General features: G+C 42.7%; 1 protein-coding gene across 5 annotated transcripts in view; it reads left to right on the top strand.

The window, feature by feature from the left end:
• The window catches only part of EPHA5 (EPH receptor A5), a 726,990-nt gene that overhangs the window by 386,873 nt on the left and 313,381 nt on the right, over positions 1-26,736 (top strand). For 3 of the 5 annotated variants that reach the window (XM_086961927.1, XM_086961926.1, XM_086961928.1), the window contains exons 4-5: positions 749-904; positions 23,398-23,733. In XM_086961927.1, the coding sequence (XP_086818053.1) occupies positions 749-904; positions 23,398-23,733 (492 nt within the window). The remainder of the gene's footprint in view (positions 1-748; positions 905-23,397; positions 23,734-26,736) is intronic. The other 2 variants (XM_086961930.1, XM_086961929.1) reach the window with 1 other exon arrangement.

The following is a 26,736-nucleotide window of genomic DNA, read 5'->3' as shown; positions in this document are numbered from 1 at the left end:
ACCACCTACTCAGAGGAGGTGGACATTATGTGTCTGCACAAGTCTTCCCAATTCCGAGTGTTGTCACAAAGGTCGAAGTACATCTAGAGATACCAGCTGTAAATTATAATTTTGGATGGAGTAACTCTCTGCATGGACTTCAGTCTAATTTACAACCAGGGTCCGAACATTTAACATGCAGTCTACCTGCATGATTATAAATGACATTGTTTAATGCAGTAGATTCAGCATTTTAAGTGCCACCACCGACTTGCAATTGAAGACTGTATATACTCTTTCATAAAAGCATTTCAAGCGATATGTGTGGTCACTCAGTTGCCAAACCATGGCATCATCTTCTGGGTTTATTACTTTATGTACTTCCCTGCTTTTCAGAAATTGTCGAAACAGTTATTACCCTAGTTTCGCACAGATGCTTCCATTTCCTGGATATGATTCTATTTTTGTTTCATTTTTCGCGATTTCTATTGTCCTCATGTCTAGTTCAGTGCAGGTTGTAATATTTCTTGTTTTAGAGAATATATTTGATCCCAAAATTATTTCGACACGTTATATTTTCTTTTATAGGATTCTGTAACAAATTGGTTTTTAGTATTCCTTAAAAAATTACCTGATATTAGTGACTCCAAAAATATTTCGAAACTAAGGCTTATGAAATGTGCAGTAGGCTGATTGTTGCATTGCTTTGGTGGTAGCTGGATTGGAACAACTGAAGTGCTAAACCAGGTTTTTAATTGTCTTTTTGCAGTCTGCAAACCTGGATTCTTCAAGGCCTCTGCTCAAAGCCCGACCTGCAGCAAATGCCCACCGCACAGTTACACCCACCAGGAAGGGTCAGTCACCTGCCTCTGCGAAGAGAGCTATTTCAGAAGGGAGTCTGATCCGCCTTCCATGGCATGTACAAGTAAGTACCTGGAAGTTCATGCAATCTAATATCTGCTATTTTCTATATATTGAGTTTTTTGTGTCCATCTGTAGTTGCATCGAGGTCACAATATAGATTGCCAACAAATAGTCAAGATAAGTAGAAGCAGATTTACGAATAATACATCTATGATTCCGTGTGTTTACTTACCCCAATGTTATGTTGAAAGTCGATATTCTGGAGTTGCTATGTGTGCAGGGTGATATTATTGACCCCAATAGTTTATTATATTACCCTTTAGTTATGAGCAAATCCATGTAAGCTAATAGCTGACTTTCACATAATCTTACAAAGTATGAACAGGTTCACCTCTTGGAAAGCGGTCGAGCCTTGTGGGCGCTGGGCTTTTCCATTCACACTGGAAGGCCATGATGTTGTGGGAGCCGAAATCTAATATTTTACAGCACCCCCATGTTTTGATCATATACCTCAGGCAGCTTGGCTCTTGCATCCTCCATCTTGCGACAAGAGTCACCGTCCTCAATATTGGATCGCACAAATAATCTAAGCAGAATAATAAAAATAGTGAATTGGACCACACAATAACTGAGATCTAGATCAATAAAAAGTTAAAGGATTTGATTGCAAAAACTCAAAATAAGCATTACATAGAACTGCAAAATATATACCATAAAGGCTCGGGTATAGTGTTCATGGTTAGAAATTAGAATTTTTCTAATTCCAAACAATCAACACAAATCATAAATGGAATGGACAGAGACCCTGCTAGCAAAGGGAAAACATCAAAATAATCGAACAGAGAGCTACGAGGAATAGGGAAGTCAACTCTATTATACTTGTCAGATTCATAAGGAACACTGGATGCATCTCTATGAGAAAAAAAGCAAGGCTCTCAAAATTCGACAGAACAGGGAAGTCATCAAATGTGCAGAATCCCTAGCAGAATAGGAAAAGTCTCTCGCTCACTTCCAAAAACCAATGTTTTTATACACATTTTATGAATAGGTAATTTGAGAAAACTGCAAATTCAGCATGGCATGGCTATGCACTTTTCTACTAACAGCAATTGTAAGAATTATACCACATGCTGTTTTGTATTGAGAATGTTATTTATGTTCGTTATTATTATATCTTGTTGGGTCGGTATTACCACAAGGTACTTCACATTTAGGTTGTTCTAGTGCTTGGTTTACCCCTTATACTAAGTAGGACACCACCACTGTGTAGATAGACATTTTACTTCCAGTCCTGATGAATTACTAATTGATCACGTTTGTGTCAAACGTAGCAAGAAACATGTTGACATTTTTGTATTAGCAGTAACTAAACATCATGTCGGTGGTGTGCTAACCCTGATTTTAACTGGACATGTAGGCACACTGATTAAAACTTTTTTAGAGTACTACTTAGCCTCCTTTTAACTTTTCCTTACACTACTCACACACTTTATACACTTATCTACACTCCACAGCCCTACACTCAATTTCACATTACGGCTTGGGAACAAAAGATCTCAGATAAAGAGCCCCTTAAAGGGTGCCCTTCAGGCATTGCAACGACGGCCGACAAGGAGCAAGCCCTATGATGAAGCATGACACCCAGACAGGTGTGTTTTGTTATTTGATGTTAATTTGATTTTATTAGGCGCACAGCTACCCAAGGGTTTCCCAGCGCCGCCTGTCAGATGCAGAGGCAGAGCGAAAAAATTGATTATACATATTGAACAGCCAGGTTTTAGGCACTTACGATAGTTCTCATAACTAGTTTCAGTCCGAAGTGCTATCCGAAGGGAGTTCCACATCGATGGACCAAGGTAAGAAAAGGACCGACCTGATCCTAGGCACCTTGAAATTAGCCTGTGTGGCAGAACGTAAGGAACGTGAAGTAAGGTAAAGATGAACTAGAGCATTCAGATATTGAGGAGCTTTACCATTTTTGATTTTGAACATGTAGCTCAGGGCCTTGAACTTTATGTGGCTCACAACCCTGAGCCAATGAAGATCACGGAGGGCGTCTGAAATAGAAGTTATTTTTAGGGACCTTGAAGAGCAGCCTGGCTGCCGCACTTTGTACCAGCTGCAACTTCCGTACCACATCCTTATTGGCTCCAAGATACAGAATGTTGCCATAGTCCAGCCTAGATGTGATGAGAGTATGGACCACAGTACGTTGTGTGGACAAAGGCATCATTCAGATGATTTTCCTGAGCCATTTGAGGATAGTAAAACAAATGCACAACACTTTCACAGCTTGCTGTGTCATTGAGAGTTGATCGGCAATTATTACACCTCATTTAGTTTGAGCAGGTTGGCTTGCATCCATCCTGAAATATTCCTCAATCCAGATTGAAGAGAGGATGGTTTGGACGCCCTGTCAGCTGATAAAGAAAAGACAATCTGGGTGTCATCAGCGTAAGAAAAAAGAGACAACCCCAATTCTTCCGCAATCAGCGCCAGAGGCCTAACATAAATGTTGAATAATAAAGGGCTAAGGATCAAGCCTTGAGGGACACCATAGGGTGAAAAATACGTTTTAGAATTGGATGTGGGAGAGAAAACTTAGAAAGTACGGTCTGCCAGGAAATCTTTAAGCCAGACACTCACAAGGATTGCAAAGCTTGCAGGAGTAACGCGGGAGACAAGAGTATAACAAGAGGAGGGAGGGAGAGGGAAAGTGGATTCGGTCTCCCCAGGCAATTTACATAAACAAAATAGAATCCACTCTGGTAGTGGTAGTGATCCCTACAATGGTGGGGAGCACACAGGGTTGTTTTAAATACCCCTCACACACCAACAGGCCCCTTGGTGTCATGCTTCTTCATTGGGGTCTTCGCACCCCTCTACGGGATGCGGCGTGCTGCGACTCACGACTACGTAGGAGCACTGAAAGTGAACTATGTGTTGGTGTGTGTGAGATAAACAAGTGTGAGTGGTGAGGTGGTGAAATGTGGTGGTTAAAAGATACCTCGCTCGTAGGTGAAAAAATAATAAAAAATGTTATTAAGCCCTCGGCTGGTATCATTAAAAGGGGTGCAGGGTGAGGTTGTTTACTGCATATTAGGGTACTTCAACCTCAAAAAGTGCGTTGAAATGTTTCGGAGTGTAAAAATTCCTTCTTCAGGGCAAGGATATGCACAACTATCCTCACCTTACTCACATGAAATGTGGATGTAAAAGTGTACTCTACAAAAAATTTAAATAGGTGAAATGTACCTAATAGTGTTTCTAGGAACAAAGTCTGTTGCGCCCAATAGGCGTTAATAGAACAGAACCTATAAATAGACAAAGAAAAATGTGATGACAGCATAGAGGAGGTTACCGCCAGCAGATAACTCAATTTCCACGCCAGAGAGGCTGGAGAGGTTTTCAAGGACCTCCACAATTCAACCCTTACCAAAGCCAGTTCCAATTCCCGCAATATCAATACGGCCCACCACCAATGGGAACAATGTACCCACAATGGGGGTCAGATCCAACTGCCGCACCTCAAAACCCTCAGCCTTTTTTATCGTGGGGCCAGGGACCCCGCAGGGGCAGGAACAAGAAAGGGAACAACGTCACCTGGCAGCCAGAGGACGAGGCAGACCCCAGGGTCCACACCAGGAGCATGACAGCGAATCAAGCCTCCACAAGCAAGAGGGGAACCTAGTTATTAACATATCCTGCTGGCCTTTAACAGAACTACAGAACCAGGTACTCAATAAGGGCCTGGGGTATGTTCCTACCAACAAACCTGACCCTTTCCGCCTACACAAGGAGATCCAAGACTTTGTGAGAACTATCAAGTTGAAAGCATTCTTCAAAAACCAAGAGCCTACCCCGGATCCTTCAGACCCGGGTTTGAGGCCAAAATCCACTTTCACGCCATTGGACAACCAACTTCCTGTTGATGTCCTGGCATTTGAAAAGGCCATTATGCTCGAACTCAGCAAACTAAACACCAACCAGAACATATTTCAGAATATGAGCATAAGGGAACTCTCGCAGAATAAACAACTGACCATAAAACCAGCAGACAAAGGCGGGGCAGTGGTGATCCAAACTACAGCCGCATACGATCAAGAATGTAGGAGACTCCTATCTGATAGGAGAAACTACCAGGTCCTCTTGGATGACCCCACCGAATCCTTACGTGTACAGATAGGGGCAATGATTGAGGAAGCCCTGGCTCACAATTGGCTTACAAAGAAGGAGTCCGAATTTCTGATACAAAAGAACCCTCGTACACCATACTTTTACACGATACCGAAGGTTCATAAGAGTCTACAAAATCCAGGGATTGCGTCAATACTAGAACCAATGTCCAAGTTCGCAGACGCATTTTTGAGGCCTTTGGTACAGGCAACAGATACATATCTGAGGGACACAAAAGCGGTCCTACAGTTACTACAAAATTACCCATTTGACCAAGACTCACAGATGTTGCTGAGTCTTGACATAGAAAGCCTCTACACCAGCCTTCCGCATGATGAAACCCTCCTAATCATTGAGGAGGTGCTACATTCCAACTCATGGAAATATCAAACCCCACGTGGAGTGGTAATGGAGTGTATTTCCATAGCACTAACCAAAAACCTTTTCGAATATGAAGGCACCCTATATTTGCAACAACATGGAACCAGCATGGGGAGCACTTTCGCGCCGAGCCTGGCGGGATTGTACGTGCACCATCTGGAGTCTACCAAGATCCTCCATTCTAGCAATCCTTTCAGGGACAAAATCCGCACCCGGCGACGTTGCATAGATGATGTCTTGGTCATCTGGGAGGGTGACGGCCAATCTATTATAGATTTCATGACCTGGCTGAACAGACAAAACGCATTCCTCAAATTCACCCACTCAATGTCCAGAGAGTCAATGGTGTTCTTGGACCTGAACATCTACCATGAGGCAGGGCTTCTTAAGACAGAGACTCACTTCAAACCAACGGCGAGGACTGTCTTCTCAGGTTTGACAGTTTCCATCCTTGTCACCTAAGAGAGAATCTGCCATTCGGACACTTCCTTCGACTACGCCGCAATTGTAGCGACATAGCCAAGTATAAGTCCCAAGCCCAAGACCTGAGCAAAAAACTGAAACAAAGACAATATCCAGACAAGGTGATAAACAATGCAATGAAAAGGGCACGTAACGATAACCGAGAGGCTCTCCTGAAAGACAGAACTCCCAGAGACAACACAGCAAACAGAACGGTCTGTGTTACAACATATAGTTCAGTCTCTAACCAGGTCTCCAAACTGGTGAACAAACACTGGCGCATACTTACGAATGGCACACTAGATTTGGAAAAACCTCTGTTTGCCCACAGGAGAGGAAAGAATCTTAAAGACATCCTTGTGCATACGAGACCTCAAACCCCAGTGACCCAACAAACAAGGTTGCAAGGGCTACATGGATACCATCCGTGTGGTAACTGCAATAGTTGCCACCTAACCGTAACAGCAGGAACGTTGTCTACCTCATCACGTGCCCATGCAACATGGAGTATTTGGGCATGACTACACGAGCTGTGAAGACCAGAATAAACGATCATAAGAGCAACGTAAGGTGTAGAAAATCGACCACAAAAATGGCAGCACATTTTTTGGAGGCACAACATTGTGTCAACGAATTACACTGGACTGTCATTGAACAACTACCAACAGATATTGGTCTATTTGAGAAGGAGAAGAGGTGGGTTTTCCGTCTTGGCACGGACACCACTGGACTCAATGACTCCATTCCATGGAGCCAGTTGCGATGACCTATGGGCTCATAACCAAGATCTCTTATTTTGGGCACTAGCTAACCCTTATTTAACCTATAAATCCACCCCATTAATACATCACTTATCCATCCATCTGTAAGTGATACCCCATAAAACCCTTTCTGGATCCTTGCCTTCATATGTTCGGTATGGGCGGACCTTGATAAATATTGGACAAGCTTGAACAGCAGCTGTTTCATGTTGACACAGCGCATATTCATAAAAATCCTCATGTTTATGAATGTCCACCTACTCCTTTTTCCAACTCGGTGGCGATTATATATCTATGCAAGTTTTTTTGTAAAAAAAACCCGGAATTTGCATTTATCGCCGTCTCTGAGGTCGAATAGAACCACTATGGCCCCTTGCACCTGCGCGGTTAGCTAGCGTATGTTCACGCATGCGCGTAACTAACTGGGACAGTAACTCAGAGACACTTCCCCTACGCGCATGCGCATTAGAGTGAGAAACGCCCTTCGCTTGTGCGCAATACCAGAAAATCTACCAAAGGACACACTCCTTCTTTGTTCTCAATCAATCAATTAATCACCAATTAACCAATAGTTGGCAATATATAAGGGGGCAAGTCTGAACCACTCGACATAACGTCGGAGCCGCGTTGAGGGGAAGGCAGACCATCAGGTCTTGCAAAATCCGTGAGTTTGGGGCTTTGTTATACAGGGCAGTGGTATCTACATTACCCGTGAGTATTAGCCGTAAGATCCTGAATTGAGCTTTCTAACATCTTTTAGGTTGCTGTACTGAGCAGGAAGAAATAACCCCCAATACCACACATAGGCTCATAAGGCCAGCTAGCCTTTGTCCATAAGTAAGCACTGTCTATAAACATGTTCTTTACCCTCCAGAAACCCACTTAGGGATTATCATGGCGATTTTATTCCTAAATATGTGTGTCTTTGTCTTTGTGTATCTCCTTGTCCTTTTTCTTTACAGGGTTCTGGACCTCAATTGGTTCTACACTACCCTTCTTTATATTGAACAGGTCATTTTTCCTGATCATAATCGACATCCTATTGTGATGTTATGATTTATCACATTTTTTTTGTCTATTTACAGGTTCTGTTCTATTAACGCCTATTGGGCGCAACAAACTTTGTTCCTAGAAACACTATTAGGTACATTTCACCTATTTTAATTTTTTGTAGAGTACACTTTTACATCTACATTTCATGTGAGTAAAGTGAGGATAGTTGTGCATATCCTCGTCCTGAAGAAGGAGTTTTTACACTTCAAAACATGTTGACGCACTTTTTGAGGTTGACGTACCCTAATATGCAGTAAACAACCTCACCCTGCACCCCTTTTAATGATACCAGCCGAGGGCTTAATAAAATGTTTTATTATTTTTTCACCTATGAGCCAGGTATCTTTTAACCACCACATTTCACCACCTCACCACTCACACTTGTTTACCTCACACACACCAACACATGGTTCACTTTCAGTGCTCCTACGTAGTCGTGAGTCGCAGCACGCCGCATCCCGTAGAGGGGTGCGAAGACCCCAATGATGATGCATGACACCAAGGGGCCTGTTGGTGTGTGAGGGGTAAACAAGTGTGAGTGGTGAGGTGGTGAAATGTGGTGGTTAAAAGATACCTCGCTCGTAGGTGAAAAAATAATAAAAAATGTTATTAAGCCCTCGGCTGGTATCATTAAAAGGGGTGCAGGGTGAGGTTGTTTACTGCATATTAGGGTACGTCAACCTCAAAAAGTGCGTTGAAATGTTTTGGAGTGTAAAAACTCCTTCTTCAGGGCAAGGATATGCACAACTATCCTCACCTTACTCACATGAAATGTAGATGTAAAAGTGTACTCTACAAAAAATTTAAATAGGTGAAATGTACCTAATAGTGTTTCTAGGAACAAAGTCTGTTGCGCCCAATAGGCGTTAATAGAACAGAACCTATAAATAGACAAAAAAAATGTGATGACAGCATAGAGGAGGTTACCGCCAGCAGAGAACTCAATTTCCACGCCAGAGAGGCTGGAGAGGTTTTCAAGGACCTCCACAATTCAACCCTTACCAAAGCCAGTTCCAATTCCCGCAATATCAATACGGCCCACCACCAATGGGAACAATGTACCCACAATGGGGGCCAGATCCAACTGCCGCACCTCAAAACCCTCAGCCTTTTTTATCGTGGGGCCAGGGACCCCGCAGGGGCAGGAACAAGAAAGGGAACAACGTCACCTGGCAGCCAGAGGACGAGGCAGACCACAGGGTCCACACCAGGAGCATGACAGCGAATCAAGCCTCCACAAGCAAGAGGGGAACCTAGTTATTAACATATCCTGCTGGCCTTTAACAGAACTACAGAACCAGGTACTCAATAAGGGCCTGGGGTATGTTCCTACCAACAAACCTGACCCTTTCCGCCTACACAAGGAGATCCAAGACTTTGTGAGAACTATCAAGTTGGAAGCATTCTTCAAAAACCAAGAGCCTCCCCCGGATCCTTCAGACCCGGGTTTGAGGCCAAAATCCACTTTCACGCCATTGGACAACCAACTTCCTGTTGATGTCCTGGCATTTGAAAAGGCCATTATGCTCGAACTCAGCAAACTAAACACCAACCAGAACATATTTCAGAATATGAGCATAAGGGAACTCTCGCAGAATAAACAACTGACCATAAAACCAGCAGACAAAGGCGGGGCAATGGTGATCCAAACTACAGCCGCATACGATCAAGAATGTAGGAGACTCCTATCTGATAGGAGAAACTACCAGGTCCTCTTGGATGACCCCACCGAATCCTTACGTGTACAGATAGGGGCAATGATTGAGGAAGCCCTGGCTCACAATTGGCTTACAAAGAAGGAGTCCGAATTTCTGATACAAAAGAACCCTCGTACACCATACTTTTACACGATACCGAAGGTTCATAAGAGTCTACAAAATCCAGGGATTGCGTCAATACTAGAACCAATGTCCAAGTTTGCAGACGCATTTTTGAGGCCTTTGGTACAGGCAACAGATACATATCTGAGGGACACAAAAGCGGTCCTACAGTTACTACAAAATTACCCATTTGACCAAGATTCACAGATGTTGCTGAGTCTTGACATAGAAAGCCTCTACACCAGCCTTCCGCATGATGAAACCCTCCTAATCATTGAGGAGGTGCTACATTCCAACTCATGGAAATATCAAACCCCACGTGGAGTGGTAATGGAGTGTATTTCCATAGCACTAACCAAAAACCTTTTCGAATATGAAGGCACCCTATATTTGCAACAACATGGAACCAGCATGGGGAGCACTTTCGCGCCGAGCCTGGCGGGATTGTACGTGCACCATCTGGAGTCTACCAAGATCCTCCATTCTAGCAATCCTTTCAGGGACAAAATCCGCACCCGGCGACGTTGCATAGATGATGTCTTGGTCATCTGCGAGGGTGACGGACAATCTATTATAGATTTCATGACCTGGCTGAACAGACAAAACGCATTCCTCAAATTCACCCACTCAATGTCCAGAGAGTCAATGGTGTTCTTGGACCTGAACATCTACCATGAGGCAGGGCTTCTTAAGACAGAGACTCACTTCAAACCAACGGCGAGGACTGTCTTCTCAGGTTTGACAGTTTCCATCCTTGTCACCTAAGAGAGAATCTGCCATACGGACACTTCCTTCGACTACGCCGCAATTGTAGCGACATAGCCAAGTATAAGTCCCAAGCCCAAGACCTGAGCAAAAAACTGAAACAAAGACAATATCCAGACAAGGTGATAAACAATGCAATGAAAAGGGCACGTAACGATAACCGAGAGGCTCTCCTGAAAGACAGAACTCCCAGAGACAACACAGCGAACAGAACGGTCTGTGTTACAACATATAGTTCAGTCTCTAACCAGGTCTCCAAACTGGTGAACAAACACTGGCGCATACTTACGAATGGCACACTAGATTTGGAAAAACCTCTGTTTGCCCACAGGAGAGGAAAGAATCTTAAAGACATCCTTGTGCATACGAGACCTCAAACCCCAGTGACCCAACAAACCCGGTTGCAAGGGCTACATGGACACCATCCGTGTGGTAACTGCAATAGTTGCCACCTAACTGTAACAGCAGGAACGTTGTCTACCTCATCACGTGCCCATGCAACATGGAGTATTTGGGCATGACTACACGAGCTGTGAAGACCAGAATAAACGATCATAAGAGCAACGTAAGGTGTAGAAAATCGACCACAAAAATGGCAGCACATTTTTTGGAGGCACAACATTGTGTCAACGAATTACACTGGACTGTCATTGAACAACTACCAACAGATATTGGTCTATTTGAGAAGAAGAAGAGGTGGGTTTTCCGTCTTGGCACGGACACCACTGGACTCAATGACTCCATTCCATGGAGCCAGTTGCGATGACCTATGGGCTCATAACCAAGATCTCTTATTTTGGGCACTAGCTAACCCTTATTTAACCTATAAATCCACCCCATTAATACATCACTTATCCATCCATCTGTAAGTGATACCCCATAAAACCCTTTCTGGATCCTTGCCTTCATATGTTCGGTATGGGCGGACCTTGATAAATATTGGACAAGCTTGAACAGCAGCTGTTTCATGTTGACACAGCGCATATTCATAAAAATCCTCATGTTTATGAATGTCCACCTCCTCCTTTTTCCAACTCGGTGGCGAATATATATCTATGCAAGTTTTTTTGTAAAAAAAACCCGGAATTTGCATTTATCGCCGTCTCTGAGGTCGAATAGAACCACTATGGCCCCTTGCACCTGCGCGGTTAGCTAGCGTATGTTCACGCATGCGCGTAACTAACTGGGACAGTAACTCAGAGACACTTCCCCTACGCGCATGCGCATTAGAGTGAGAAACGCCCTTCGCTTGTGCGCAATACCAGAAAATCTACCAAAGGACACACTCCTTCTTTGTTCTCAATCAATCAATTAAGCACCAATTAACCAATAGTTGGCAATATATAAGGGGGCAAGTCTGAACCACTCGACATAAAGTCGGAGCCGCGTTGAGGGGAAGGCAGACCATCAGGTCTTGCAAAATCCGTGAGTTTGGGGCTTTGTTATACAGGGCAGTGGTATCTACATTACCCGTGAGTATTAGCCTTAAGATCCTGAATTGAGCTTTCTAACATCTTTTAGGTTGCTGTACTGAGCAGGAAGAAATAACCCCCAATACCACACATAGGCTCATAAGGCCAGCTAGCCTTTGTACATAAGTAAGCACTGTCTATAAACATGTTCTTTACCCTCCAGAAACCCACTTAGGGATTATCATGGCGATTGTATTCCTAAATATGTGTGTCTTTGTCTTTGTGTATCTCCTTGTCCTTTTTCTTTACAGGGTTCTGGACCTCAATTGGTTCTACACTACCCTTCTTTATATTGAACAGGTCATTTTTCCTGATCATAATCGACATCCTATTGTGATGTTATGATTTATCACATTTTTTTTGTCTATTACAGGTTCTGTTCTATTAACGCCTATGGGCGCAACAAACTTTGTTCCTAGAAACACTATTAGGTACATTTCACCTATTTTAATTTTTTGTAGAGTACACTTTTACATCTACATTTCATGTGAGTAAAGTGAGGATAGTTGTGCATATCCTCGTCCTGAAGAAGGAGTTTTTACACTTCAAAACATGTCGACGCACTTTTTGAGGTTGACGTACCCTAATATGCAGTAAACAACCTCGCCCTGCACCCCTTTTAATGATACCAGCCGAGGGCTTAATAAAATGTTTTATTATTTTTTCACCTATGAGCCAGGTATGTTTTAACCACCACATTTCACCACCTCACCACTCACACTTGTTTACCTCACACACACCAACACATGGTTCACTTTCAGTGCTCCTACGTAGTCGTGAGTCGCAGCACGCCGCATCCCGTAGAGGGGTGCGAAGACCCCAATGATGATGCATGACACCAAGGGGCCTGTTGGTGTGTGAGGGGTATTTAAAACAACACTGTGTGCTCCCCACCATTGTAGGGATCACTACCACTACCAGAGTTTATTCTATTTTGTTTATGTAACGCAGGAGACATCATGTCAAACGTGGCACTTAAATCAAGGAGTATAAGAGCCACTGTGTCACCGTTATCCACATGGTTGCATAACATTTCTGTGACCTCAAGCAAGGTAGTCTTCATTGAAAAACCTGGTAGGAAGCCGGACTGTGAGCCATGCAATAAATTCTGTGATTCAACAAAAGATGATAGTTGAATGTCGACATGTTTTTCCAAAGTTTTCTAAAAGGCCGGGAGCAGAGAAATGGTTCAGAAGTTAGACAATTGAGTAGGGTCAGCGTTAGCTTTTTTTTAAGTGGAAAAACCATTGCATGCTTCCAAGCAGATGGTATCATACCTTCCATTAGGACGCATTAAGCAACTCCATGATTAACAGCAAAGAAGGCATTTCAAGGATTTGAGACTATCCAAGATTCGCCTAAATGTCTAGAGGCACCCATGTTTCGAGATTGCTGATGGATGTCAAAGATACTCTAACCTGAAGATCCGTACTTGTAGTAGGCTGATCAGGATTCTTTATGTACCGTTGACCATTTACTGGTTGGACTTCCTTTAGTGCGGCATATATATTTTCAACTTTTTCGAGAAAGAACCTAGCAAGATCGTCACATTGTGATTCCGTGAGATCGGGAGATTTAGGTAGGCACATTACACCTGATAGTTCTTTAACAAGCTTGAACAGTGTTTTAGTATTGTTTTGTGCCTTAGACGTAGATGTCACATGATCAGCCCATGCAGCTTTACAAAGTGCATGATAGTTTCTTATTTCCAGCTTGTAGGCTAATTTAGTATCTGGGGCATAGTTCTTTCTCCAGCATCTCTCAGATGCTTTGCATTTTCTTATCTCCTCTTTTAGACTCTCAGAGAACCAAGGGGCTGGTGGCCGGTGATTCTTCATATTCTTAGGCGAAAGTGGAAGGGAAATATTGATGGAGTTAATTAGCCAATTATGTATTATATCCACATCTGCTACCGAAATTGAGCCAGGGATAAGGGGCCTTCTCAGATAAAATCTTATTAAAGGTGTCAATATTTAATTTACCCCAGTTTCTTGAATTAGGCTTGTTGCCGGGTATGTTGGGGGCTGGGCTCGAAAATACTTTATTGACTCGAAAACCCAACAGGAAATGATCTGACCAGAGAACAGGAAGTGCTGGGAGGCAGCTAATGTTCGACAGATTAGAAAAGATAGGGTCCAATAAATGACCAGCAACGTGAGTGGAACCAGAATTACACAACAAAATATTCATAGCTGCTAAGTCTGAGATGAGTGTAGCACTAGTGGTACATGCTGGGTCATCAAAGTGTAAGTTGAGATCACCCAAAATGGTGAAATTAGCGGTCTCTAAAAGATAAGGAGCAACTAGATCAGGGAAGGAGTCTGCCCATGCTCCAGTGGGCCCCGGGGGGCGATAGAGCAGGATGTCCGAAAAGGTAACTTGTGGGGTGATGATGAGTTTAAATAGTGTAGACTCTCAGCCTGTGAAAGATAAATCTTCAAATTTGCATGTGTAGCAGTCTTTATAAATAATTGCGATCCCTCCTCCCATTTTAAAAATCCTGTCTCTCCTATTTAAATAATTAGCCGGTAGTGCTAGCACAATATACAGGTCCGGAACATTCTTGCAGCCAGGTTTCAGTAAGAAAGACTGCATCAGGCTGTTCATTGACCAAAAGGTAAAATATGTCTGATCTGTGTTTAGGTAGTGAATGACAGTTTGTATTATAAAATACATAATCTCTTTCGTAGTTTTTACGATAATTGGTAGCACTATTAATCTTGCCCTATCAAATCTTAAATGGGTAGTAATCAAGCTGCATCCTTTATATAAGTGCTCGTCAGCAGCAAAGCTGCAACATGGACAGTTAAAAATCAGTTCATTTGGGTTAAAAACCTCACATTTGAGAGGTAGGACACTCCAAAGATTTAGCAGCTGCTCTTCAGAGTACCTTGTGAAAGTCCTCTTAATTGGACCAGGAGTCGTGGGCCCCGGTCGGACTCGTATAGACGGGGCACACCTTTGACGCACGTCCGTTCCCGGTCCTTTAAATAAGGTAATGGAAGGACAGCATGCAAAGACTAGCGCGCTAACCGCAGAGAGCGCGTGACAACCCAAAAATGGCCACCCGCGATCCATACGTTACAGAAAAGCTGAGCTATTGGAGCATAACACACTCCTCCACAAAAGAATCGCAACAAGCCCCCAGATAATTCGTTCGAGTTCAACCTCCTGAAGGTTAAAAACAATTTCAATGTTTCTAAAAAACACAGCTAAGAGCACATAATAGAAAGCAAAAAAGCATGTTTGTGACAGCTCTGTGTGTGAGGGCCCTAGTTCCAAAAGGAGGAGACTCCGGATCCAAACTTTGGACACATATACATATACCGACCGATGCTCTAATTCTCTCTTCCTGTATCCTTAGGAACTGCATACTCTTTTGATAGAATTGATATGTTCTCGGGGCCCCAGTCCCCTCCTTGTTTTTGATATATGACTAATGATAACACATACTGAGCAAATCAGAATAGAAATTGTCACAATAATAATTATAACAATGACCCCTTTCTGAGGTAAAGGTAAAATTCCATTAGCTTCCACAGCAACAGTGCAGTCCAGAAATATACAACACAATTTGAAACATTTTCAAACAAAGACTCATACACCAGTGTGCTAGCAAGCCTGTATCAGAACTTTCAGTGTAAGTGTCCTTCATAATGTTAAATTAGGTACACAAAGAAAGTTTAATTCACAATACATGTTCTCTAAGGAAAATAAGCTTTTGCTTCCCAGTATTCTGTGCTTCCCAAAAACTGTGGGGAGAGAAGACACACAAGGGGACATTGATTATCAACGCATAGAAAACAGAATTTCTCCTAATCTCCCCTACTAAAACCAATCCTGTGCTTCCGTTATGGATAAAGTCCATCACAGCCTTAAACTTCCTACCGACCATCGTAGAATCACTCAAATCTCTGGGAGAAACCCTGGACTGTAATCTAAACATGCAAGATCACATCAGCTCGATGGCCAAATCAGCCAGGTTCCCCCTGAGCTACCTAAGGAAACTGAAACCCTTCCTCAATGCTCCTGACCTACAAATGGCAGTCCAAGCACTTGTCATCTTTAGAGTGGAATATGGCTGTTGCACTCTCTCTGGGTTACCTCTGACCTCCCTGGCACCTTTAAAAACCTGCCTCAACGCGGCCGCTAGACTACTTGCCAGCACAACGAAGTTCGATCACATTTCTCCATACCTGAAAGCTCTGAACTGGCTTCCTTTCAAGGCCAGAATACAGCTGAAACTGGCATGCATCACGCACAAGGCGCTATACGCAATCTCCCCTGCATATCTTGCACAGAAACTTGTAATATCTGGAGGAAGCAGATTCTCCCAGTCCGCTAGCAACCTCCTCTTCCAACCTGCACGTTTTCAGAAAAAAAAACGTACAATCGAGGCTTCTTTGGGGCCGCATCAAGAATATGGAACTCTCTCCGACCCGCCGGTAGAAGAATCCCTTCTCTGGCACGCTTGAAGAAGGCAGCCAAAACCTTCCTTTTGGGTAAATTCCTTGTTTAACTTTTGCCATCAACCACCACTGAGACCCTGTTTAACATCCGGCTTTGGCCTCCCCACTGACTACCTAGTTTCCCCCCCCCAAGATACCAGGGTCCCTGTTTTGTGTAATTTTCATTATAATTTATACATACTTGTCCTCTATCCATCATATTTCCAACACTGTGTGAATACGATGTGATGCTTAGCCTGTTGTATAATTCTATGACTCCTGTAAAGCGCTGTGATACCCTAACGGGTCAAGTTTGCGCTCTATAAAACATTAAATAAATAAAAAAGTTATGAGGAATAATGAGCAGGGGCATGATGAACAGACCACCAAAAATCATCCTTTTGATTAAAATAGTGGCTCTACAAAAATGTGGCACAACTAAACCACATTATTGTACATGTGCCCAGCCAGATTGGAGTCCTCTTCAGGTATGAGTCTTGGGCTCAGAATATACCCAATTAGAACCACACCTAGTTATTAACATGTCCTGTCTTCCTTCTTCTAAGTTTGCAATTTTCTTTTGTTGTAAATTATTGCTATTTTTATGGACTCTAGAAAATAACATTACAAATGCTAGTAAGGATGTTGATAAGAGAGGTATCCATAGCATGAATAGAGGAGTGTTCTTCGATTAAGGATGCGTACCCTAAGCGATTATGACAAAAGAATGGATAGCAAACACACCTACAGTGCGCAACATTAGATTTTCTGAAAAGAGAATTGGTCACATCAAAACGTTTTAGAGCGTGCTTAATGTTAGTGTTTTTTTAAAGGCTTTTGGGCTTCAGCCAAAATAAATAAATACAAGAAACATTTCACAACTATGCGTAACTTGTTCTAGGGACAACAAAATGTGTAAAAAACAAACAGGGCTACTGTTATGTTTCCCTTAGAAGTTATCAATGACTGTCCTTGTTGGATATCCGCTACACAAAAGATTCAACAGCTACTTTTTCCACTTTCTTTATAGCGTGGGCACTCGAGAAACATTCAAACGTTTGATTGAAACAGTGGAAATTTTAAACCGTACTCAAGACTTCTAAGGGACTTGGGAGTTCCCAATAATCACAATAACAAAAATAAATGTACCCATGTAAAGCACAGTGCCGCCAGTTTGGAGAGACTTTGGTGCACCGCAAAGTTGGTAACAGAACTGTACTGTGGCACAAACGCAGTGCTCCTTTTGAAAAATAAAAGTCTGAGTAGGTGATGTTTCATGATCCTAGCACTGGAACTCTCCCCATTCTGATATTTCGAATAAAAAAGGCACCTTTTTCTTCATTACACAACTCCATTAGATATCCATTTCCCACACAGGAGTCAATTTAGTAATGAAGCATGCCACAAGGTGTGGGTGAGGGTTTGATGTCCAGATGACGCAGATTAACCATCTTATAGAAGACCAGGAGATAGATATCCTCTTCCTCACGGAAACTTGGCTCGCCCCACATTCAGAGTCAGATATGGTGCTAGCTACCCCACCGGGCTTTCTTATTCAGTCCCTACCCCGCCCCTTAGGCAGAGGTGGTGGTTTTGCCATCATTCACCGGGACTACCTTCACTGCAAATCTTGCGATGCGCAGATCCCCGACTCTGAAAGCCTGCAGTTTACAATCAAGCTAAACCCGACCAACTCACTGACAGGTGTCCTTGTATACCGCCCCCCCCGCCCCCCCGGGCATCCAGGCCCTTTCGCTAGTTCTCTCCTGGACACTGTAGCGACCCAGGCCCACTCCATATCAAATTTCATGATAGTAGGAGATCTAAACATCCATCTTGATGACCCTGCCGACCCGGTAGCCGCTGACCTGATCGCCGATCTGGCCGCACTTGACATCCGCCTCCTCAACTCTGGAGCCACTCACACCAAGGGTCACTTGCTGGACCCGGTGTTCACTAGCACCCCCTCGATGCAAGCGAAAGAGGCCCTTCCCCTACCCTGGACAGACCACTTCTTAGTCTCCTTCCTACTACCAGGAATCTTCAGGAAACTTCAAAAACCGCCCACTTACATCAGGGACAGGACCTGGTCCAGACTTCCCACCGAAGAATGGGCTAGGAACCTTAAAACCACCACCCCTGCATACGCAGAAGACCCGGCTGTTGCCAACAGTAAATTTAGAGAATGGATTACCACCTCCCTGGACTCCGTACTCCCACTCAGAACTAGGGAGGACAAAAACGGGAAACCCGGTTCCGCCCCGTGGTAAACCCCGGACCTCCGACTACTTCGCAAAAACTGCAAAAGAGTCGAACGGCTTTGGAGGAAAGACTGGCAGCACACCAGCAAGGAAGCATACCATATCACAGTTAGACTCTACAAAGATGCCATCAGGCATGCCAAAGCTGCCCACTACGACACCCGGATAAAAGAATCCTGCAACTCGGCCAGGGAATCCTTCCTAATTGTAAAGGAGCTGCTAAAAGTACCTAACTCTCCTTCCTCCATCTCCCCCCCGGTGGACCGAAGTAATGAACTAGCCACCTATTTCAACGACAAAATCGCCCGCATCCTAGCTTCCCTCCCCCCCCCCGGTCCCGCTAGCCACATGGACAACCTTTCACCTCCCAGCCAGACCAAAAGCAATCCTCGCCCCCAACTGGCGACATTCAGGCCAGTAACCTGCGTAGAGGTAGAACGAACCATGAACAAAATGAGAAGCGGATCACCTTTGGATCCGGCACCCATTAGATTCCTGAAAACCGTGGCCCCCGTCATCGTCCCCACGGTCATGGAGCTTATCAACTGCTCACTTGCCCAGGGATCTGTTCCTGCCAGCTGGAAGAGCGCGGTGGTAAAAGCACTCCTTAAAAAACCCCAGCTCGACCCAGCAGACATGGCAAACTACCGGCCAATATCACTTCTCCCTGGAATCAGCAAGGTAGCCGAGAAATTGGTCAACGGACAAATTCCCAGTTCTTCGAGACAAACAACGTCCTACGGCAATCCCAAACTGGATTTCGCCCGGGTCATGGCACAGATACCGCCCTCCTCGCCGTCATCGAGGAGGCGAGGCGCATACTGGTCAACTATCCAGTTTTCTACAGCGCTGGGACGCCCCTGGGTAGCCATCGCGCTCTACAAATTCTCATTCCATTCCATTCCATTCCAGGAGGGTCAGTGGCAGTGATCCTCCTGGATCTCAGCGCTGCCTTCGACACAGTCAACCATCGTGTCCTTCTCAATCGACTCGCGGCAGCAGGGATCACCGGGACGGCACTCAGCTGGTTAGAATCCTTCCTCACCGGACGCACGTTCCAGGTATGGGATGGCAACTACCACTCGTCCACCCTCCCCCTCACAAGCGGGGTCCCTCAGGGATCTTCCCTGAGCCCAACGCTTTTTAATGCATATATGGCCCCTCTTGAAGACGTGGTGACACCATTTGACATAAAAATGGTAAGCTACGCTGATGACACTCAACTGGTCGTCTCCTTATCCCAACTAGTCGACCACCCAGACAACCTGGCTAACTGTCTCACAGAAATCCATAGCTGGATGAGTGATTCATCATTAAAATTAAATGGGTCAAAGACCGAAGTGATGCTCCTGGGAAAACAATGGGCGACCATCCCCCCAGCAGTCTGGCCTGACGTGTTCGGGGAAATCCCCTCCCCGAAGCGTGAAATCAAGACCCTCGGAGTATGGCTCAAACCAAAGCTCTCCATGAAGACGCAAGCGGCCAAAACTACGGGCACCTGTTTTGGGCTCATGCGCACTACCCGCAAGATTCTCCCCTTACTACCACTCGCTTCCAGGAAACTTCTCATCCAGGGACTAGTATTATCTCGTCTGGATTATAGCAACATGGTCTACCTGGGATCCCCTGAGGCCACCATGACGAGACTGCAACGGACACAGAATGCTGCAGCACGTCTGATCATGAACCTTCCCTCCAGAGCGTCAGCCAAACCAGCCCTCAAGGCCTTGCACTGGCTCCCTGTGCGCCAAAGGGTGGAATTCAAAGCCATGTGCACGACTCACAAACTGATCAACGGAACTGGCCCTGCGATCCTCAGCAGTTTGGTCACCCCCTACAAAGCAACCAGATCCCTACGATCAGAGAATGAGCACTTAGCCATCATCCCCAAATTCAAAAGGACACACACAGGAGGACGACGTTTCTCTGTCAAAGCGGCCACTGGATGGAACTCCCTCCCACGTACCCTCAGACTGGAACCCAGTTTTTTGGTATTTCGCAAAAAACTGAAGACACACCTATTCCCGAAATAAACGTCCCTCCCCCCCCTTCCTCTCCCTCTTTGGATAACAACTCCTTACAGCGCGGGGATGCCCTTGGGTCACCAGGCGCTTTACAAATCGCTAATAAATAAAATGTCCTTTTACCTTAAATCATTATCATATAGCCCTATAACACCATGCAATTTATGGGGCACTTTATGAGCCATAAGTAGAAGTGTGTAAAGTGAGTAGTACTCACTGGTCTGCCCAGTACGCCAAAATCACGTTAAGCATTTTCAGTTTGGAGGTACATCTGTGTGTTACCTACATAAAAGTTCTGGCTGATAAGGTGGTCTTGTAATACAGCCAATGTCCTCTACATAATACAATTAGAGCTGCAAGATAGCTAGGGAGGGATGAGAACCGACCTAAGACCATTCCAATAATTCACATTTGCATCAGGGCATTTGATTAGTGCGTCTTAATCTGGCGGTCACTCACCATTCTCTTGATTTCAAGGGGGAAAATAAAGTGAATGGCCGCCTCTGTTCTTCGTGCTTGAGTGATAAAAGGTTGGACAAAAGTGGGCTACATATTTGAGTTTTTGCAGAATCTCACCCCTGAATACAGACACATTGAGGAGATTGGTCATGACAGGGGCCTATGCGCCAATGATCCTAGAGTAATCACTTGGCATTTCAGATGCATGTGGGAGGGAATAATTTCTTGCTTATAATTTTAGACTTTTACATTATTATAATATGGTGGTATAGTATAGTATTTTTATGAACCTGATTATAACTGTAGACTTGAACCTCCTAAGACATTTACATGGCTGTTATTTGTAATTCAGTGTCTTACATCTGGTGCTTCATTCATACTTCACTATCTATCTCCAGAATCAGGGATTATTGTCTCTTTCAAGTATCTGATTTAGAAAGAGTACATATTTTCAAATATGTTGGAACCATATATCCACAGGTGATTTTGCAGTCTCCAACTTTTTATCCCGGCTGAAGTTGAGAATTTTAAATGCTTTGAGTGTCACCTTTCTATATACCTGTACTAAACACTTTCCCAGGGGTGCTATAACAAAACGTGGTAGAGAAGTTAAACTGGACCAGGGCGCTGTCTGATCAAGGCTCAGCCTGTAGTAGCAGACTGCCTAAACAAGCAAACAAATATTAAAAACACTGGCTAAGTCCAAATATGCAGCCATGACTTGAGTGGAGGAATCTACTTAAGCCACGGCGTTTTGCATTCAAATGTATGAAACTGGTCACCACAGTAGTCGACACTTCTTAATGCTGGGGTATGGTTTTAAGAAGAGAGTCTTAACACGGTCTCCTCCTTTACCTGAACTATTCAGACAGCAAGCTTTTAGGGTGGGGAGAGGGATTCTGGTAACAGTATTTAGACAGTGAAATCAGCAAAGTTTGTCATTAGGGGATTATGCCTTACCTCATTATGTACAAATATATGTTGGATTGTTTGATAGTTAGGTGTTACCCCCTTTCATAGTTCTTCATCATGGATGATTTGCCCGTGGCATATTTCTCAAGGTAGATGGCGATACCTGTGAGCTAATTTACAAGTATTTGTAGTAGAATGAATTCTCATGAATGTAATTGTTTTTGTTTAAATATGTAAAACAGGATGAATGTTTACGCGGAACTCTACAGACTAGTCTGTGTGAGACTTATTTGAACTGGTTGTAGTTCAGCATCTGTTTTGCAAAGTCCACTTTCCATTTGGCAATGAGTGAGGTATTATATGCCTCTCCATTGAGATACTGAGCAGGTTGATTCTACGTCAATTTGCAATCTGACAGATTTAGGTAGAACCAGCATGACTACATTGCCCACTTCATTTTAAAATGCCCCTTCTCTAGTTTGTCATAATATCTTTGTGTGCGGTACATCTTACTTTTCAGGTATAAAGTTTGGGTGCTCTTCCCTCTCTATCTGCTGCCTTAAGACTTCCCAGCACCAGTCCCTACTCTTTGAAAGAGGCAGAGTGTTTCCTCATCTCCATGCAAATGAGCAAACCATGCCTTGATATTGCATTCGTGAACATATAGAACCGACATGATCTGTATTCCAGAAGCGGTCACACAAGCATCAGCCATGGGGAGCAAAACAATGGTTCACATGCCCGTTGCATCCTCTGTGAACTTGGTGTAAAATGGCCCTAATGTTTGAGACATTACCTGGCCTTTTCTGGCTCTTGTAGCAGGTCTTTGCATAAATGGACTAAAAGCATCTGCAGGCTCAAATGGTGGAATTCAATTCCTTAAAAGGTCATCAATCTATTATAGTAAAATTGCTCAAACTTTGCAACATGATTGAAGTCCCATAAAGGCCGAAAAAGAATAGTAAGAAAGCTGAAAAAATAGAGGCAGTGTTTTAATAAACTTTGCTCAAAGAGTGATCAGTGAATAATTTCTCTGAATTTTCAGTGTTGAATCTTCCAATATATAGCTGCTGAATTCAAATGACTTAAGAAATGCTTCTAATAAATTATATCATCCATAATTTGCCCCCTTCAGCAGTATTCTCAAAGTGATGCTATCTGTAGGGCTTTGGATGTGGTGGTTCTGCTATGTACCTCCCCTTACTCAACCAGGACAAAGTAATCAAATATAATATCACCCAGAAATATGAATTTTGTAGTCACTTTGCTTCATTTTGTTTTGTTTCTAAAGCATAATTTGGATTTTAAATATATAGGTAAATGTGATTGATGTATTTAAAGATATTTAGACAATCATTTCAATTATGTGAATTTGTTAATTAACGAGTGTCTTGGGATTTTTGCCAATACGGTGGTTTTAAGAAAGTTGTGCTTCTTCTTGTGAATTGGAAGATTGTATCTTTAATGTTCCTTGCACTTGTGTTTTGTTTGAAGTCAGGAAGAGTAATGATTTGTTGGATCAGAGCACAATTAAAAAACAAACTTCTCTCTGTAAACTAGGGCCCCCAACAGCTCCCCGGAATGCCATCTCCAATATTAATGAGACCAGTGTCTTTCTGGAATGGATCCCGCCAGCTGACACCGGTGGAAGGAAAGACGTGGCTTACAACATTGTGTGCAAAATGTGCACTGCCCACTCAAGTCAGTGCGAGGAGTGTGGCAGTCATGTACGTTATCTGCCCATGCAAAGCAGCTTGAAAAACACCTCCGTGATGGTGGTGGATTTGTTGGCCCACACAAACTACACCTTTGAGATTGAGGCAGAGAATGGAGTGTCAGAACTAAGTCCTGGGGGAAGGCAGTTTGTGTCTCTAAATGTGACCACCAATCAGGCTGGTAAGTTGAACTTTCAATGTATGCTTTCTATGATCTGCTTTTCTAAATTTCTGAAAGTTGATCTTTAACTGAAAAAGTTTACAAATCATTTTGGGATTTAGCTATTGGTGATAATGTCCTCATCTCATTGTTGTATACATAGCAAATAAAGAAACATAAGGATGTCGCAGGGTTCTTCTTATCATTAAAACAGATTGTAGTGGATCACATTTAGATATACAAATCTGGAAGGTTATCACTAAAGGCCAAATTTAGAGTTTGGTGGGCACGGTCTTTCATTAAAATGTGGTTGCAGTCTCGTCTGTGGTACTAAACATACCATTGACCATAAGGCACTTACATTGTGGTGGACGGGACATCAGCTATAATTTTCATAGCATATTCTAGTGCTTTAAAAGGGCAGATCATGCCGACTAAGTACCCGCTCTTCTTTAATTTGAAAGGAATAGTACATGTAGTTCTCAGCCTTCCTGTAATGCATTTATTGGGAGAATACCTGCACTTTTCAGGAGCAAACAGATCCTCTGGATAGTGAGAACCAGCAGAGTGTACTTTTGCAAAAATAAGAGAGAAGTGTATAGGTGAGGCATTTATTTGTGACATAAGCGCTACGTGCTGACTAGAGCCAAGCCAAGCTCACTGTTCTTTTTAGCTTCAATACTATTTTTGTGAGGTTGCCCACAAGACTTTTTGCATAGGTTCAAAATGAGAATTCAGTGAGGTTCTGGACCATTACCACAGTTCATTTCATGAGAACATGTCTACTTGCCCTAACAAAGGATACCACATTCCTTTCAAAACAGCAGGATGGGCAGATGGATGTATTTAGTGGACATATTGCTCAATTGACAATTAGCTATATTGATGAGCCCACATATTAATGGGTACAGTTGCAGATTATTGTGACATATATTGTGATAGATAGATAGATAGATAGATAGATAGATAGATAGATAGATAGATAGATAGATAGATAGATAGATAGATAGATAGATAGATAGATAGATAGATAGATAGATAGATAGATAGATAGATAGATAGATAGATAGATAGATAGATAACCAGATTTGCTGACTGACTGATTGCTACATTGGTGACCCAATTGTGAGTAATGGCTGGATGGAATGAATCATGGGTAGATAAATGGATAGTCTGTTGGGTTAGGTAGCTAGTTAGAAGAATACATAGGTTAATTTATAGTCTGTTGCACTTATGAATTGAAAGCCAGATTGGTGTGTAGAAAGATTGTCAAATTGATGATAAATGCATTCTTTAGTAGGTGGGTTGATAAATAAGATAATATACAGTAAACCACCCAACGATCAAGACACAGACAAACAGAGATAATAAATGAGAACAACAAAGAGAAATGAAAAGATTATGGAGAGATAAAGTGAGCGGACACATTTTAAAAAACGTGCAACGAGAAACTGACTGACATGGAGTACATAGACCAATACAAAGCTCTAGAGTTTGACAAACAATGTACGTATATATTTATCAAGCCACGCTTATACATACAGAAAGCAAGATTGTAGAAACTCACCACTTACACTCTGGGTCCAGTTCAGAAATGCAACCTTACACTTTTGTGTAAGTTTACTCTTTGTTCTGTATTCGCAAACAAATGATTTAGGAGTAACTTTACGACTGTGGAGACCGCACAGTCAAAGTTGACAGAGTAGATATTTAAAAACCACATTGCATTACGCTATACCAATTAAGGCACACAAATCTGAATGTGTGCATTGCACAAAATACACAAAGTAATACAATTGATACAAGTGAAGTAAGAGCACCATAAAAGCGTGCTTGAAGAGTTAGAAAAGGAGAAAGTACATTGTTAAATATCTACAACATTTATTAATAGATTTTCAAAACAAGATTACTTATGAAATTATGTTTTATTATTCACATACTGATGAAAACTAATGAATCTAAAGATGAGGCCTCACAGTTCTATTGCCTTTCATTTCAAATGCATTATAATTAGATTGTGGTGCAATTATGAGAAAAAATTAGCTAGAAAGTTGAAATTTACAGAGGTGGTAGTAGAGTCCTCATTGATTTTTAATATGTACAAATGATTTTAGTAAAATGGGTTTTAAGAATAATTTACATTTATGGATGTTGAAATTTGTTGGCAGTAGATCATAGCTAATGCTAATCTTTTTCATGTAATAATTCATTGGTGAAACAGTTATTATTATTCTCTTATGAAGAAATAATGATTTGATGAATTATTTTTGATTCCAATTAAGTTTATTTCATTTAGAGCTTATGTGTGCATTTTAAGCTTTAAAAGTGCTCATTCTTGAGCTGCAATTTTCCCTTAGCAAGTATAATAATTCATTGACATTTTTGCAAATGTTTCTTTATTTGTTTTGTGCATGTTTTAGTATACATACAAAGGACATTCTTTCTTAGTTATGGTGTAATGGTTTGGTGGGAAAACCAAATCATACCCGATGCCATAGTTTGTTACATTGTATATTTTCTACTGTTGATTAACCTGTGAGTCCCGGAAAGCCAAGTGGTTCACATGAAGAGATTGGGAAAGTTTGCCGGAGTAATTAAATTAATTTTGTGACAACATATTTAAACTAATGATACGATGGAATGACTTGTCACGAGTAGTCACCACGTTATTAAGGAGTCATAAGGACTATAAAAGAAGAAACCCCAAAGGAGGGTCATTGCCATACTTTCTTTTCCTCTGGTGCAATGCAATGCCATATCTTTTTCCCTTCTGACAAGGCATTGCTATTCATTTTTCTTTGGGACAACGCATTGTTTTATTTTCCTTTCTTTGAGAGAGAGCAAACTCCCTTCCTTTGATTTTTATAACCGTCCTTTAAATCCTATCGCGGGCTGCCATTTTGCTAATGCTGCTGCATTCATGCAGTCAATCTTGAATTCTTCTTTGCTGAAATAATTGATTTTTGCTTCTTTTTGCAAATGTTGATGGACTTCTCTTTAGAGGACTTTAAAATTGATTATTTT

Source organism: Lissotriton vulgaris, chromosome 3_1 (genome assembly GCF_964263255.1).
Source record: "Lissotriton vulgaris chromosome 3_1, aLisVul1.2, whole genome shotgun sequence".
In the NCBI taxonomy this organism is placed as follows: domain Eukaryota; kingdom Metazoa; phylum Chordata; class Amphibia; order Caudata; family Salamandridae; genus Lissotriton; species Lissotriton vulgaris.
The sequence above is the reverse complement of the archived record's forward strand: the minus strand, read 5'-3'. Positions and strand labels throughout refer to the sequence as shown.